General features: G+C 39.4%; 1 protein-coding gene across 1 annotated transcript in view; it reads right to left on the reverse strand.

Moving 5' to 3' along the window:
* LOC149451491 (protein unc-13 homolog C-like) overlaps window positions 1-15244 on the reverse strand; it is a gene marked incomplete at its 3' end in the record, with an annotated part of 532349 nt that overhangs the window by 171366 nt on the left and 345739 nt on the right. Inside the window, exon 11 of the mRNA XM_089690607.1 lies at window positions 4470-4639. Within this exon, the coding sequence (XP_089546733.1) occupies window positions 4470-4639 (170 nt within the window). The remainder of the gene's footprint in view (window positions 1-4469; window positions 4640-15244) is intronic.

Here is a 15244-nt window from a genome sequence, read left to right on the forward strand (position 1 = left end):
CTGTTAGCGCAGTATTAAACCCAAAACCAAAAATGCAATATTTTGCAGCATACTAATCTTTAGATGTGGTGGCTGCATTTGTTTTGTTTTCTTTGGCTTTCTTTTCACCTGGCAATCTGGCCAGTAACACCCCTCCTGTATTGGGATACCCTACTCTGGGTGAAGGAGCAGCAGAGACACATTTAGACATTAGCATTTTCATTCTGAGAGGGTAGGGAGTGTTAGATGCACTAGCCAATTTACCAATTTAACTGAAGTACAGCTAACATTTTATAAGCAAGTAGAGCAAACTTTTTTTTTCTTTGGAATAAAAGCTTTATATAAAAATGAACAAAAGGTGATTATTGTAAGCACCCTTTTGAGTGGTAAATGATTTGTCTCAACCCTCTAAATGCTACATCTGCAGGACAGCTTGTTATGTCAAAAATCAAAAGACCTATTGGCAGGATCAACAGATGACAATAAAGGAAAGAAAGCCTATAAAAGCAAACAAATGCAGCTACCACATCTAAGAGTTGGTAAACTGCAATATAATAGATGTTTGCTTTTTGGGTTTAATACTGCTTTAAACTTTTACCCACTTTACCGTTTTAATTTTTACCTTGTTTTCCTTATGAACTTCTGATGTATTAATGAGGGGGCGATCCTTAACAGCGGTGAGACAGTAATGACAGTTTTCAAAGTGGTGTTCTCATGTTATATCTTTAAACAACATATTCACTCAGGTAGTATGATAAATTGCACAGCAAAAACATATCCTTACCAAACCCTTCTGTTACATAATTTATCTGTGTATCTTCTGCTGCTTCCATGACCTACATATTTTTTTTCTCTCTCAAACTTAATTCCATTAAATGAATATTTCATGGCCCTACCTGGGATGGTAGCTAGACTATTTCTTCATGATGCAGAGTCTCTGTTAAAAATGTAAGTTAATTCAATGTGCCAAATGCTAAATCTTCTGGAAGACCAGTGTAAAGTGAAGGTGAGCAGATGTATGCCTCCCTACGTTTGCAGACAGCAAAATGTTATAAAAGAGTAAATGTCTAGCATATTATTAATCATTCAAGAATTGGGAACTCTGCACCCCTTCTATACCAAGCCATATTTTTATTTCATAAATTGTCAGTTCTTGCAAACTATATTTTTCTTGAGTGGCCATAAATTTTGTGACAGATAGGGATTACATTAGGTAGTTGAACTAAATATATATTTATCTTATGGGATTCTTATTAGGGCTCTTTCACACAGGAAGTGCATTTTAAAGCAGCCATTAATGTGCATTAATACACCTATGAGCATTTCGGGCACATTGCACAAGAATTCAAGTCACATCAGGAGATGTTCCTCAATGCCTTGAGATTTTTATTTATTTTGTACAAGGTGAAAATACGCTATAAACTCCACAGGGGAGTTTACGTGTTTACAGTGCATTGGTTGTGAATGGAGATGGTTGCAAAGCACCAGAGCTTGCTGAATTCTGTAGGTTGCCTACATGTGTGTTCTGTGTTAGCTGAGCTAGCTAGTCTGCCCAGGTTAGGGAATGGTTAATGCTAGCTCTGCAGTTCCCACTCTTTCTGGGCTCTGCCTTCTCCCCTACGCTGTTATAAAAAGAGGGGAGGACTCTGCTCTGAGCCGAGCCACATGGGCATAGAAGCAAGAAGTTCACAAAAGATGTAACCCTTTACAATCCACATCCTCCCAGAGGGGATTCTGTAGTCTTGGACACACTGCCAGAGATGCTGACACACAGTTCTTTGGAGGGGAACTGCTGGGACCTGCAGCTTGCCTGAAGGCACTAGCTTATTGGAGTACTGCCACACTATGAACTTCCACCACTTTATGGACTCTCCCCTGTATAAGGTATGCCTGGGCAGCCACAACTTAGAATAGTTAGTTAGGAATGGAACGTTTTTACGGTGTTTCATACCATGAGCTGTACTGCTACCAAAGACTTTCAGTAAAGTTCGTTAACGGTTATTTGAGAATGGTATGAAGTGGCTCAGAGGGGTGCATGATGGTTAATGCCAATCACAAACATTTGGGTCAATTAAAGCACATACAGGGTATGAAGCAAGTCTGTTATATGGGTTAACTCAGTATCAAAAGGGGAGGAGTACCTGAATAAGATGAGGTGTCCTCTAGTAGCGTGGAGGTCGGTGTTCTGGCTCCCTCCCCAGTGGTTGGTTTCCCATAGCAACCGAGACCAAACCTACATTACGGATACCCTGAGCCTAGCCAAATGGTACGAGAGAGAGAACAAGGAGTTAAGTGACAGCACGCATGAGGTCCACACTAGGCTTTCAACGGGACCCCATTCTGTCACTGGGAGTGAAGTGGCAGAGGTACGCTGGACAGGTGGAGTGGGCAAGGGCTCAGCAGTGTCCTGTCTAAGTGCAACAGTTACAGTAAGGTGTGTAGTGACATGGGATTCAGCACTTCACAGAGGAACTCTGTACAGTTAATTACTACACACATGCACAGCTTATCTCTAAGTCGGGGGTCCCTTTAAGGTTGATTTCACCTGAACACGGCCTCCACCCAGACCTGGGCATCGGTGAGTGTGCGCACACATGGAAAGGTAAGCCATGTGCAGGGCGAGTGACTCCGCCCACTGCCTGGCATAGCCCAAGAACCCTGTGAACCTACAGCATGGAGGAGTCAGCAAGGATACAGCTGCTCTGCCCCGCCCACATTCAGGCCATGTTGTTTTTGCCCCACTGCAATGCTGCAGGCCACCTCCATCTGCTCCCTATTTTAACAATTTTGAGTGGCATTAAGAAGCCGTTGTGAACTGGAAAAACAGGATTCAGCCTCCTACTTTCAATTGAACAAACAAAACCAGCTCTCAAATCTTCATGCAGACTAAGATAACTGAAACTGTCATTCATAGAGGTGCAGCCCTTAAAGATCGGGAAATCTTGATATTGGTGAACAAAAGCAAAACAGGGCGAGCACTCTCTTCGTGCATTAACGCAGTAAACCAAGCATTTATTATAAAGCATATAAATGCATACTCACAAACCAAAGGGGGATAAAAACAGACAAGAAGAGTCCATAATGACAGCCCAAAGTGACAACAGAACGTTAGTAAGGTAAGCTAACGTGTTTCGGGAGATGAACTCCCTACATCAGAGCGCCATGTGGCTCGCTCCCAGCACAAAGATAGGTACGCAAATATGCGGCCCCATGGAAAAAAGCCCAGTTCTGTGAGGCCGCATATTTGTGTAACGTTGGCATCAAGGAGTTAAAAGTAAACTTTAACCATATCCTTATTCTCCAAATAGAATCCATTCCCCTTCATTTCCCTTTGTTTGGAACGAAGAGTGCATATTGGCTGCGGTCATGAACACTGCTCTATGCACACTACACATCCTACAGTCCATAGTAGATAGTCCATCTTGGCAGTAATCAAGAGATGGTGGCTATGGTCCTTGATACCAGGGGACCGAGGAGAATGAACGTAGCCATCCTCTAACAGGAAGTCAGGTCACAGCAGCAAAAAAAGGAATTTGGAGGAGGCGAAGAGTAATCGAATGGACTTTTTTGTGTTAAAAATACACACTTAAATTGATTTTCTTTTTAAATTAGAGTTTTTTTATCTTTAAGGGATGGCATTTTCTAGCTTACATGTACAAAATTCAAGTCTAGCTGCATTTTTTGTTCTGACAGTCTACAATGTACGTTATAAAAAACAAAAAAAAAAAAAAAAAAAACCACCACTACCCTACGGTGCTTTTTTTTCTTAATTTTCTTTTAAAGACTTAAGGGTCTGCTACACTGCACTGTCCTGGAGCACTGTTCTTAAAGTAGAACTGTGGCCTTGCATGAAAAAAAAATTGGGATGAGACACTTAATTGTAAGTGTATCTAAATTTATGAATCACTCTGCAAAGTCTCACAAATACTTGTTAATCCTGCCAATGGGTGACAACACTGCTATACTGATCCTATATTCAAAACAGTATTGTCACCTTTGTGCCTGTTTGCACTAAAGTGGGACAAGAAGACATAAAAGGAGATGTCTTACCAGTACCATCATTGTTGATTTACAAACCTGTAACTTGTCAATCAGCACCTAGTCACACCTACTCCTGATCACTGATTTTTAGGTTGTCAGCACTGCTTCTGCTGCTGAAATCCTCAAACTATGGGTTGCAGGAAAAGCACACAATAGAAGGACTAACCTTTATGTTATACTGTAGGTCATATAAGGCATGCTCTAACATCCAAATGATGCATCCAGAATATATTCCTGAATTAGTAGGCAACATACAGAATCCTTGTTAAATGTAACCTTCAGGACCTGGAAACTTATCTTCATGATGGGTATCTTGAAGAAAAGTTTCCACACCCACTTGTCTTTAGGTGGTCAAAATAGCTGCAATATTCAGTATCATACTACAAGCTACATGAGACTTGTTTCCAATATGACACCATGCCAAAACATTTTTCCACATGCTGAGTTACCTAAGTTGTACCAAACGTCCATTTCACCGCTGAGGGTTCTCACATCAACAATTGTCTGCCCAAGGAAATCATCTGATTCTTTCTTAAAATGTTGCTTGACTCTGGACTTTATATCATCATCTTCATCCCAAACTCTCACCTTTATTCTGTCTGTGGAGTTGTGGCATTCACTAGCAATAAAAAAAATAAAAATAAAATAAAAAACAAATAGAGTATATTGTTTGAAATGTTTTGAAACACAAAACTAGAAATGATAATCAAGATTTTATGTGAAGATCAAACAAAATAAATGTCGGACTTTACTGGTACCAGAGAACACACCACTTCTATCAATAAAATCAATGTTTTTATTCCATTACATTAAAAAAATCGAGACTAACAACAGTCATTAAACACAATCTAAGGTCAGCACTCAATTTTATTGATCATTTCTTCAGTACAAAAGACTCTTCAATTCCAGTAATCTAGAGAGGTCAACACATTTGGCATATGTGCTTCCCCAGGACCTTCAATTTGGATTTACAGGAATTATGACCTATCTATAAAAACATACATTAAGATATATCCTTAAGCATATAATTTTACCAAAAAATACTTTTGTTAGTCTGGATTTTTTTTGTAATGGAATACAAATATTGATTTTATTGATAGAAGTGGTGTGTTCTTTGATCTCTAAAACAATATTTTATTATAGACAAAATTTTATTTGGTTTTTATAAACATTCTATTCATATTTGATATGTTAGTTAAGAACCAGATCTGGTGTATTTTATTCTTCAGTACTCTACAGTATATTCAGAAACTATTTGAGATATGTTTGGATAAAATACATTATATTCTTTATCTTTTCAATGCTGGTGCAACATTAGCTGCTTTCACTGTATAGCACCGTGTGTTATACGGCATGATTGAGAAAATTCAGATGAGTTTGAGCAGTATCACATTCATATGTGATTCAATCTCTTAGATTGTAAGCTCTAACAAGCAGGGTCCTCTGATTGCTGCTGTATTAAATTGTATTGTAACTGTACTATCTGCCTTCATGTTGTAAAGTGGTGCACAAACTGTTGGCGCTATATAAATCCTGTACAATAATAATATAATAATATGTGCTCATATCCAGGTAGTCTTCATCTGAATCACCCCTGGGTCCCTTGATATTAGGAATTCTGATGTGGACTCTCTCACCAGAGTCTCTGTCTCCACACACCAGCCATGAACATTATAGAGGTCTCACTTTACCATTATATTCTCCACATATCTACATATTCTAGAGATTCTGGCAGAAGGAGTGAGTCTCTTCAGCTTTTATGCAAATTGTGATACTCTAGCTTGAATTCAAATGGCAGCAGCAAAGCTGAGACCTTTGCCACTGAGAGCTCACTGGTGTCAAAAGACATAAAAATCAATGGATGATTTAACAAACTGTTGTCTGTGCCTTATTGATGTAATATCCATTAAAGAAAGGGTTAAATTGGTGAAGAGAAGATGGAGAAAAACACTGGAAATTATAGCTTTTGCCCCTTCAAACTAATTTAGTTTGCGTTTGTAACATGTACTAAAAACGCTAAAGTCAATGACAAGGGAATGATCCTGTCACCTACTTAGCCATGAAGATGTTTACCTGTATAGATGGTGTTTTAGACTGGTATCTCCTAGGAAGAGGAGGGGGAAGCAGTTTGCTTGGTTTTAGTGTAATAGCAGAAAAAAAGAAAATTAATAGCACGTGTGCTGAAAAATGGTAGGAGCAGTGCTGAACACTTCAGGACCATGGACACCGCTTAGCTAAGACATCAGGAAGGGGGGGGGGGGAATTTGCTAAAGCTAAATAAACTTTTTCTTTGCAAACTGAATTTTCACAGGGCTTATTGGATGAGGTGAAGCTCTGCCGACTTCCATATTATCCAGTCATGTGCGTGCAAACATGCATTTTTAAAAAACATTTTTCTTGCATGTTAATGGGTATTTGTTGTAAAGTAGAACACCACCACATTCACTAAGCTCTCAGGCAAATTCTCTTACAAAGTGTAACACAAAAATATAAATACAACAAACATATACTCAATATGCACTTTATACAGAGTGTAAGTGAGCATGTGTGCTACATTGAAGGACATATTTAATATAAATTGACATACTGAACATGTACAGGAGAAATATAGTTTGCAACTGTAACTGGTTTCAGAAGTAGTTCCGGAGGTGGGTGGAAAGAAAGGGTTAGGGTGTCAAATCAGTGAGCAGGCAACCTATGGCACCAGTTGGAAATAACTGTTGAAAGTGGAAGGTGGTATTGTCTATTATGGTGATGATCCACGTACAGGAGAAAAATAGTTTGCAGCTGTAACTGGTTTCAGGAGAGGTGGTTCTGGTGGTGGGATGGAAGAAAAGGTTAAGAAGAGAAACACTCAAGAGTCTTTGCTTCACTCTACCACAGCTCGCCGGGTGTCTCATGCCGGTTATTCCTTCGCCAACTTCTGATCCCACATCCAGCCTAGAGACTATGTGGACTGCTTATTCCATGCGCCTATCTCCCCCCCCTTTTTTCATGGAAGAAAAAGGTTAGGGTGTCAGATCAGAAAAAAGGTAAGCTGCTGTGAGAAGGCTACCTATGGCACCAGTTTTAAATAAGGTGAAAGGAGGAGATGATCCGAGTAGTATTGTAAGGAGAGGAGGGAGTGGTGAGGGAGAAGGAACCATGAGAAATGAGGAAGCAGAGAAGAAATATGCTGGTTTAGGTCGAGTGAAGCTAAGAGTCAGTAAAAGGGATGGGGAGGATAAGGAAAAAGAGGACTAGAAGGAAATAAGTTGAAAAGAAAAGGTGAGAGGGAAGTAGTGTGAGGAGGAGAGTGTAGGGATACTTGGTCTGGTACGTCTATATCACAGGTTATCTTACGCATTAAAAGGAGAGTAGAGATCTGTCAAGTTTGAGATCGGGATTATACTCCAAGCAAGGAGACCGTGTTTTAAAAAAATTGAGTGAATATAGTTTAATATGGATGTGAGTTTTCCATGAACCATGGTGAACAGACTATTTTTCTTTTGTAAATCAACCCATTACCATTTAACTGTACAGCATAATACATGATAACCCAGCACACTGTAGTAAAATTGCTTCTTCAAAAACCATCAAATGATGCAACTGATTGCAAAGTTTAGTAAATAGGGAGCCAAGTCAGAGTGCAATGTACTGCAGCATTTGGTAATGTGCAACGGAGGTATTTATTAACCTTTAGTAAGAGAACACCTACTGTATATTCTTTCTGTCCAGCTTCACTCTTATTCTTCCAAAGCAACATTGTATATAATAAGAGGTAGAGCCTTTTAGAGGAATTATGGATCACACAAAGAGTGTCCAGAATTCAACTATCTCCCAGCCACTGCTTTTAATTTTTCAAGCTTCATTCATATCAGTAAGAAACACCTTGTAGTCTTTCAGATCTATGCATACACACAGGTATTCACATGGTTCCGATAATACTTAACATTTTATAAATAAAGTGCCCTAAGTTAACTTTGAGTTGTCTTTTCTAGTACTGCCTTATGACCTTTTATTGTAATACGTTTATTGAACAGTAAAATGTGACAAAGAAAAAGTAAATCAAACTGTATCCATTAAATGCACAATACAGATTACAAGGACACTGTGCCACTTCAACATAAATCTAGCTGCATTTGCATTTAATAATATATATCGTAATACATTGAAATGGTGTGTTCAGAGCTGACAGGAATACAAGACAGCAGATGGATAGCTTAAACCAAAGCTGATTTATAAGCTCCTGAGATGCATCTGAAAGCTTTTTTACCCATTCACTGCTGATGTAGCCTGCAAAGTAGCATAGAATACACAAGCTTTTACTGCGCTGGGGAATTTATTTGTTCTGTTGATTTCTGTGCGCGCTATAGAGACATGAAACATCCGCGCTGCTCGATCAGTTTGTGCCTTATATTTTTCAGACTTGTTTAATAAGGCAGTACAAGGCAGGCTGACTTTACGCAAAGGCCATGTTTCCATTTACCGTAAAATGATCAGTAATAGGTTCACTCTGATTGGCTTTTATTGTTTACTGCATTTGAATTAATGATATTAAATATGTAATACAAAACATCCCTATTTATGTGTCAAGCCGTTGAAAAGATTTCTGCAGACTTTGTTATTTAAACTGTTGAAAATGGAACCTATATTTTCTGAACCTCGGTTCACTTCATCAGTCCCCTCACACATCACTAGTTTACTAGCAGACATATCAATATGGATGTCACAACACTTCCTCAAACTATCTAAAACCAAGCTCATAATATTTCCTCCCCCATGTGCTCCTTACTCTGACTTTTCTGTTGAAATTGATGGCACAACCATCAATCAACCCCCACATGCCAGGGAGATAGGTATACAGTGGGGCAAAAAAGTATTTAGTCAGCCACCAATTGTGCAAGTTCTCCCACTTAAAAAGATGAGAGAGGCCTGTAATTGGCATCATAGGTAGACCTCAACTATGAGAGACAAAATGAGAAAAAAAATCCAGACAATCACATTTTGTCTCTCATAGTTGAGGTCTACCTATGATGCCAATTACAGGCCTCTCTCATCTTTTTAAGTGGGAGAACTTGCACAATTGGTGGCTGACTAAATATTTTTTTGCCCCACTGTAACCCTGGACTGTGAACTCTCCTTTCGGTCTAACATCCAATCACTGTCTAAATCTTGCTGCCTCAACCTCTGCAACATCTCCATAATACTCCCCTTCCTAACCAACACCACAAAGCTTACAAATCACTTCCTGGTTATCTCTCGACTACTACAACTCCAACTTCATCAGTTTACCTTTACATAGACCAGGGGTCCTTAACTAGGGTTCCTCCAGAGGTTGTCAGGGGTTCCTTGCGCAATGAGCAATTTTTGCCTCTCAGGTAAGTTCCCACTGACACCATTGATCTTTTTAACAATCTGTAAGGGGGTAATTCTTCCCAATGACCACAAATGTAAGGAGCATTCTTATCTCTGACTATCACACTAATGCATCATGAATTGTAAAGTAGTTTTTTGCAGGGGTTCCCTGAGACCGGAAAGTTATGTCAAGGGTTCTCCTCTGCGTTGAAAGGGTTGAGAAAGGCTGACAGACTATCCCCATTCAGTCCACCATGCTTCTGCCAAACTCATCCACCTTTTCTAACCATTCGGTGTCTGCTACCCCTCTTTGCTGATCCCTTCATTGGCTTCTCCTCACGCAAGAAAAAAAAAATCAATACACTAACAACTTGCAAACCCATCCAAAACTCTGTGCCCAGCTACATCATTGATCCTGTTCAAAATACCAACCAAACTGTTCTTTTTGGTCCTTCAAAGACCTCAAGCTCTCTAGCTCCCTTGTCACCTTCTCCCATGCTCACCTCAAGGACTTCCCCATCACCTCTCCATTTCCCTGGAACTCCCTACCCCAATCTGTCCGACTATATCCTACTCTGTCCACCTTTAGACAATCCCTGAAAACCCATCTCTTTAGAAAAACGTATCTTGGTTCTAACTAATGAACTGAACTATTTATTTCAACTTATCCCCCAGAGTTGTTACCTTTTGTATAACTTCACCCTCCCTCTTAGTTTAAAAGCTTTAACAAGCAGGTACTGTATTGAACTGTATTGTAACTGTACTATATTCAAATAAAGTGCGCTCAAATATATCAAAGGTAATTAATCATGGTAATGATATTGTGTGAAAATTTATAAAACTTAATCACAAAGTGTCCATAGATAATATATTCATATGGTAGAATCAGAATAGAACAGTCCCAATAAATATTGTATATGAGGTGTCTTGTATCAGGGTAATGTGTTCAGCTGCTATATTTGTTTGTTTGTTTTTCTAAGCGCAGATGTTGGTTATATTTAGCTTTCTATTGTAACTGTACTGTCTACCTTCATTTTGCAAAGCGCTGCACAAACTGTTGGTGCCATATCCACTTGCAGACCCACTAACATACATGTATGTTGTGGGTTTGAAGTGGTTTACTGGGAATATGGCTGCATCTGTCAGCCATAACCCTGGTATTAAAAATTAGCCACTGGATCGCTTTTAGAAGCAATGGAAGGAGTCACCCCCCTTCCCTCCCGCCACTTGCCAATGTTTCTCGGGCTTACACGGCTCACTGGGAAGCCTGGGATCTGATCTGTTAGCTGGCCATAGAGGTGAAGAGAGACCAGATTGTCTGTGGTTACATCCATGATCTAGGAGGCCAAAAGCAACGTCATAATGGGGAAGGGGGGGGGCTGGGGGAGCATCAGATCAAAGTTTTTTTTTATGCTTTCAAGGGTAGAGAGATCTTATAGACCCCAGATTTCTCCATAAGTATGGACCTGTCACACTTTATTGTTGTCACAAGGATGTTTAATGATCACAAAAAAAAAAAAAGAAGAAGATTAAAGGGACAGTCTGAAGAAAAAAAAAAAAAAAATGTTAAGTGCCCTCATCCCCTTATGCTCACATACAGTGGCAAAAGCATATACAGGTTGCGCCTGCATATGTAAACTTTGTTCACTCCAGACAATGTGAGGTATTGCCTTGAAAGTTCTAGAGAACGCAATAATTCTAGCGCTAGACCTCCTCTGTAACTCTAAGCTGGTAACCTGCAAACATTTTTAAAGCATAGATTTGGCACTGTTCCACAGGCATGCACAATTTTAAATCATGACATGTTAGATATCTATTTAATTGGCATATCATCTTTTACATTTTATCAAAAAAAATGGGTTATATATTGTATTCTCTTGCATTAAAATTTATTGAAGTGCATTTAAAAAAAAAATGGCTTTTAAAAAAATGTGGCGCAAATACCATGTGACAAAGGATTGCAATGACCACCATTTTATTCTCCAGGGCCTCTGCTAACAACATATATAATGTTTGGGGGTTCTAAATAATTTTATAGCACAAAAATGCAGATTTGTACCTGTAAACAAAGAGTGTCAGGCTAGGCCGGGTCTTTAAGTAGATATAAAACCTGCACAATAATCATAATATTTTAATGGCAATGCTTTGTTGAGAATATTTTTGTTATTTAGCCATTGAAATTGAATAGTGTGGTGGTGGATAGGTTACATAAACCACATAAAAACCACCATGCAGAATTCATATTCTATTACCTGAAACTTCTTGTATTTCACCTAGTCTAACTAGTGTAAAGCCCCTGGGGTCTAGCACAAAATTTGATCAGATGTAAGCACAAGGCTAAACATAGTAGATAGACAATGCTTTCTGATACAGAATAATCACAGGAGAACAGAACAGTGATGTAACCTCACAAAGCTCCTAGATTAGAAAGGAACTGTGGCATTCAGGTCATGTTGGTGTGATAATAATAACAAAGAAAGAGAAAGATCCGAGCTGTGCGCTAAACTGTGTAACATAACAGGATCACAGCATGCCCCTGGAGTTTCTGGGTCAGGGTGCAACTGCACTGCAATGATTTTGCAATCCAACTAATTTTTATGCAGCATTTGCCTTATGTAAATTGTTTCAAGCATTCAGAATATTGCCAGCTCTGCCATCTGAGCATCTGTCCTCAGTAAAAATCACGATTTTATTTTCTACCAAAGGCCAGTTCACACATGTGGTGCCCTCATGTTTGGATCGCTCTTCAGGGGGGCTTTTGACTACTACACTGCAATGACATTCATTTAACACAAATGTGAGGCAGTTGCGGCATGGCCCCATAGGCTTGCAAGAGTTGTGTTCAGCAGTGGTAGCACCTGTTAAATGTGACATGCTGTTGAACTGAAGCCATGATGCATAGCTATGTAGACACAGCATGTACACAACCCTGAGCAGCTGCATGTCAGTATAGAGGTGGATGGTTAGGGGGTGATAAAACTGCAGCTCAACCACCTCATTTTTCTTGTCACTCGTTTACACTTGTGGTTGAGGGGCAGCAAAACTATGCAATTGAACCACAATGTAACTGCCCCACAACCACTTCTTATCTGTAGGGGCATCAACCAGATGTTTACACAGAAATTATACCCCCTGTCATGCTCGGATCGTAACACTGGCAAGTAAAAACATGATCCATTCAAGTGAATGGGGCTGCCATGCAACAACCCAGCAACCGTGTTCAATGAATTCAGTTGAGGCACGGTAGTGCGCCATTTGTGGGGCTACAACAGGCAGTGAGAAGGCAACATATCGCCTCCTCACCACATCAAATGTCTGTGAGACATGCCTCTGAGACGCAAGTGTAAAGGAGACCAGACATTATATAACTACTAAATCTAGTAACAATCCTAGAAAATCGAAGAGATGTTTGTACAACTGAATATTAACTTTGGGCAAGTGCTTAATCACATAGTGGAAATACATAGCTGCCTGCAATTAAAATAAAGAGTCTATTCATTAAAAATGCTGTATGAATGTCACAAATTTTCGCAGTCATCATGAATGATCTCTGGTGCATTATGTCCATGAGATGGAGCTGATGATCATAGGATAAACATATTAAAGAAAAAAAATATGGGGATTATTCGTGACGATTGTGTGAATGTAGAGACTTTCCCACAGAGTACCCTGGGGGAAGGGTTATTACACATCCTTACAGAACATAAATAGAAAGCTTGCATTCTTACTCTATTTTTCTCACAAAACCAAGCCATTCCATATGGTGGCAATCTGCCATCTTGAAAGCTAGCCTCACCCTCTTCCAATCATGCTGATTTACTACTGTGGCATATCCCAATGATGAGTGGGGAAGATGAAGCAGGGTCAGAACAGAAACCATGGAAGCAGGGTATTATGGAGCAGCCAGTGTTTTGGACTTCCGGATTGATCTACACGCTGGCATGCAAGCATCTGAAGGCACCAACTAATCTAGGTAATTAAGGCTTATAACTTTTTTAACATGTTTGTTTGAGGCTTTCCACTGTTAACTTGTAACCATGCAATGGTGCAATTTCACATGAAAGGGGGCTCGTGATTGGCTGTTGTGTTGGCACCAAAATATACAAGTCCCTGCCCTGCTTCTTCTTAGATAGGACATTTAACCCCACCTGCTGTAGAGAGAACCTTCCGCTATATTGTGTCAAACTCCTGGCCTTATGCCCACTCACAACATTCCCGGCCGTAGGCCTGAATATTCAAGAATAAAGGAATATCCACACATGAATTATATTTCCCACACTACACTATAATTTTTTAAAGATGGTTATGACATCGGACATTACAAAGACACACAGGAGTAGACATCCAGTAGTTGTCATTTAGAAGCAGAGCACTAGCACATAATTTTGTAAGCAATCTTGCTCTTGAACCTTCTTTCTCCTTGGGAGCACCTCAAAGTTGGGATCATTTCCTCCATGTATACCAAGTCCATAGCATTCAGCTTCCATCACCAAGTTTAATCGAGGCGCCCTCATTAGTGTACCCATCTCTCTCAATGTCCCTTCCATAGCTCTGCCCAGCCAGGCACACTCATAACCAGCTGTACAGCTCACTTCAGAGGACTTTGACCTGGCCTGAAAGGCCTTTTGCATCTTGCTCACAGTCTGCAAAATACTGTAAAAAAGAGTCAGGGAGACTACCTGTTGAACCACCTCGCCTGGGGTTTCAGCCCTGTTATGGGCCTTCGGGCAGTAGCCCGCTATTTCTGGTTAGCTCTGGGGTGTTTGGCTCCCATGCTCCATCTCATAACGCCCTTCCCATTCTGGATTATGGGCACAAGCTTCACCCATTACATCACTAGAAGAAGATTTATAAAAAGGGACCTAACACCTAATTACCTCTTTCCTTGTACCAGACTATATTGGGAAAAAAACTAAGTGCACCTGCTAACACACACAACACATTTTAGTAAATTTAAACCATGGATATGCTGAATAGTGTATTCTGGAGAAATCCAAGAATATCCACATAAATTAGTATGGGATTAGATTTGCTGTCTATTCTTTAGAGAAACAAACTATTCAAATATAATAAAACGTTCTTTTTAATTGCAGGAAGCATAGATAGCCATGCATGACCAATTATGATGTAAAAGCAACTATGACAAGATTATCATGGTTCACTCTGTTAACACCCCTGTCAACCAGGTCTGACCACCTTTAAACATCCACTTTAAGCATGCATAATTAGTCATCTACTAGCAAACCATCAGATATTTGCTAGATTCTGATCCTTGCTGTTGGAGAAAATTGCCATACTGATAGGTTTACATAATTATTAACTACTTTTTAATCATAGACTGCTATATTTACCTTGGGGTCAATCACTATTTTTTGTTTAATATTCAGTTTTTAGAACTCTAACTTACATTGTGTTGTTCTCCAGCTTGCTTAGCTTCCAGCAAATTAACTTTCACCTTGACAGCTACTATTCAGCATATGCTTCCCAGGCATGTGTCCTTATGATGCTCACATCACAAAGCTCTATTAGTCTGACGTTACAGTATTATGTTCATCATGCATGTTTTTCTATCAGATTTTATTACAGGATATGCTACCAATTTTGTGACTTTTATATGTTTATATATAACTTTACAGTCTTGTGATTCAGGCCATGTAGTTAAATGCACTTTGTGAAATAAATTGTATTCTATAGACCAAATAAAAAGATCACTTTGTTAATAGGTTTTTTTTATCGCAAAAGCTAGTATGATTTATAACATATTACAGTATTATGTAAGCCATCAACAAAGTGCCAAACATGAACTTAATGGATACCTTTTATTGTCTTCAATCTTTAGGTATGGTGTAGTCACAAAGTCCTGAAAGCTTTATTTTAATTTACGGAA

The sequence above is a fragment of the Staurois parvus genome, unplaced genomic scaffold, assembly GCF_062004578.1.
Source record: "Staurois parvus isolate SC_StPar_1 unplaced genomic scaffold, SC_StPar_1.0 ptg000536l, whole genome shotgun sequence".
NCBI classification, from domain to species: Eukaryota; Metazoa; Chordata; class Amphibia; order Anura; family Ranidae; genus Staurois; species Staurois parvus.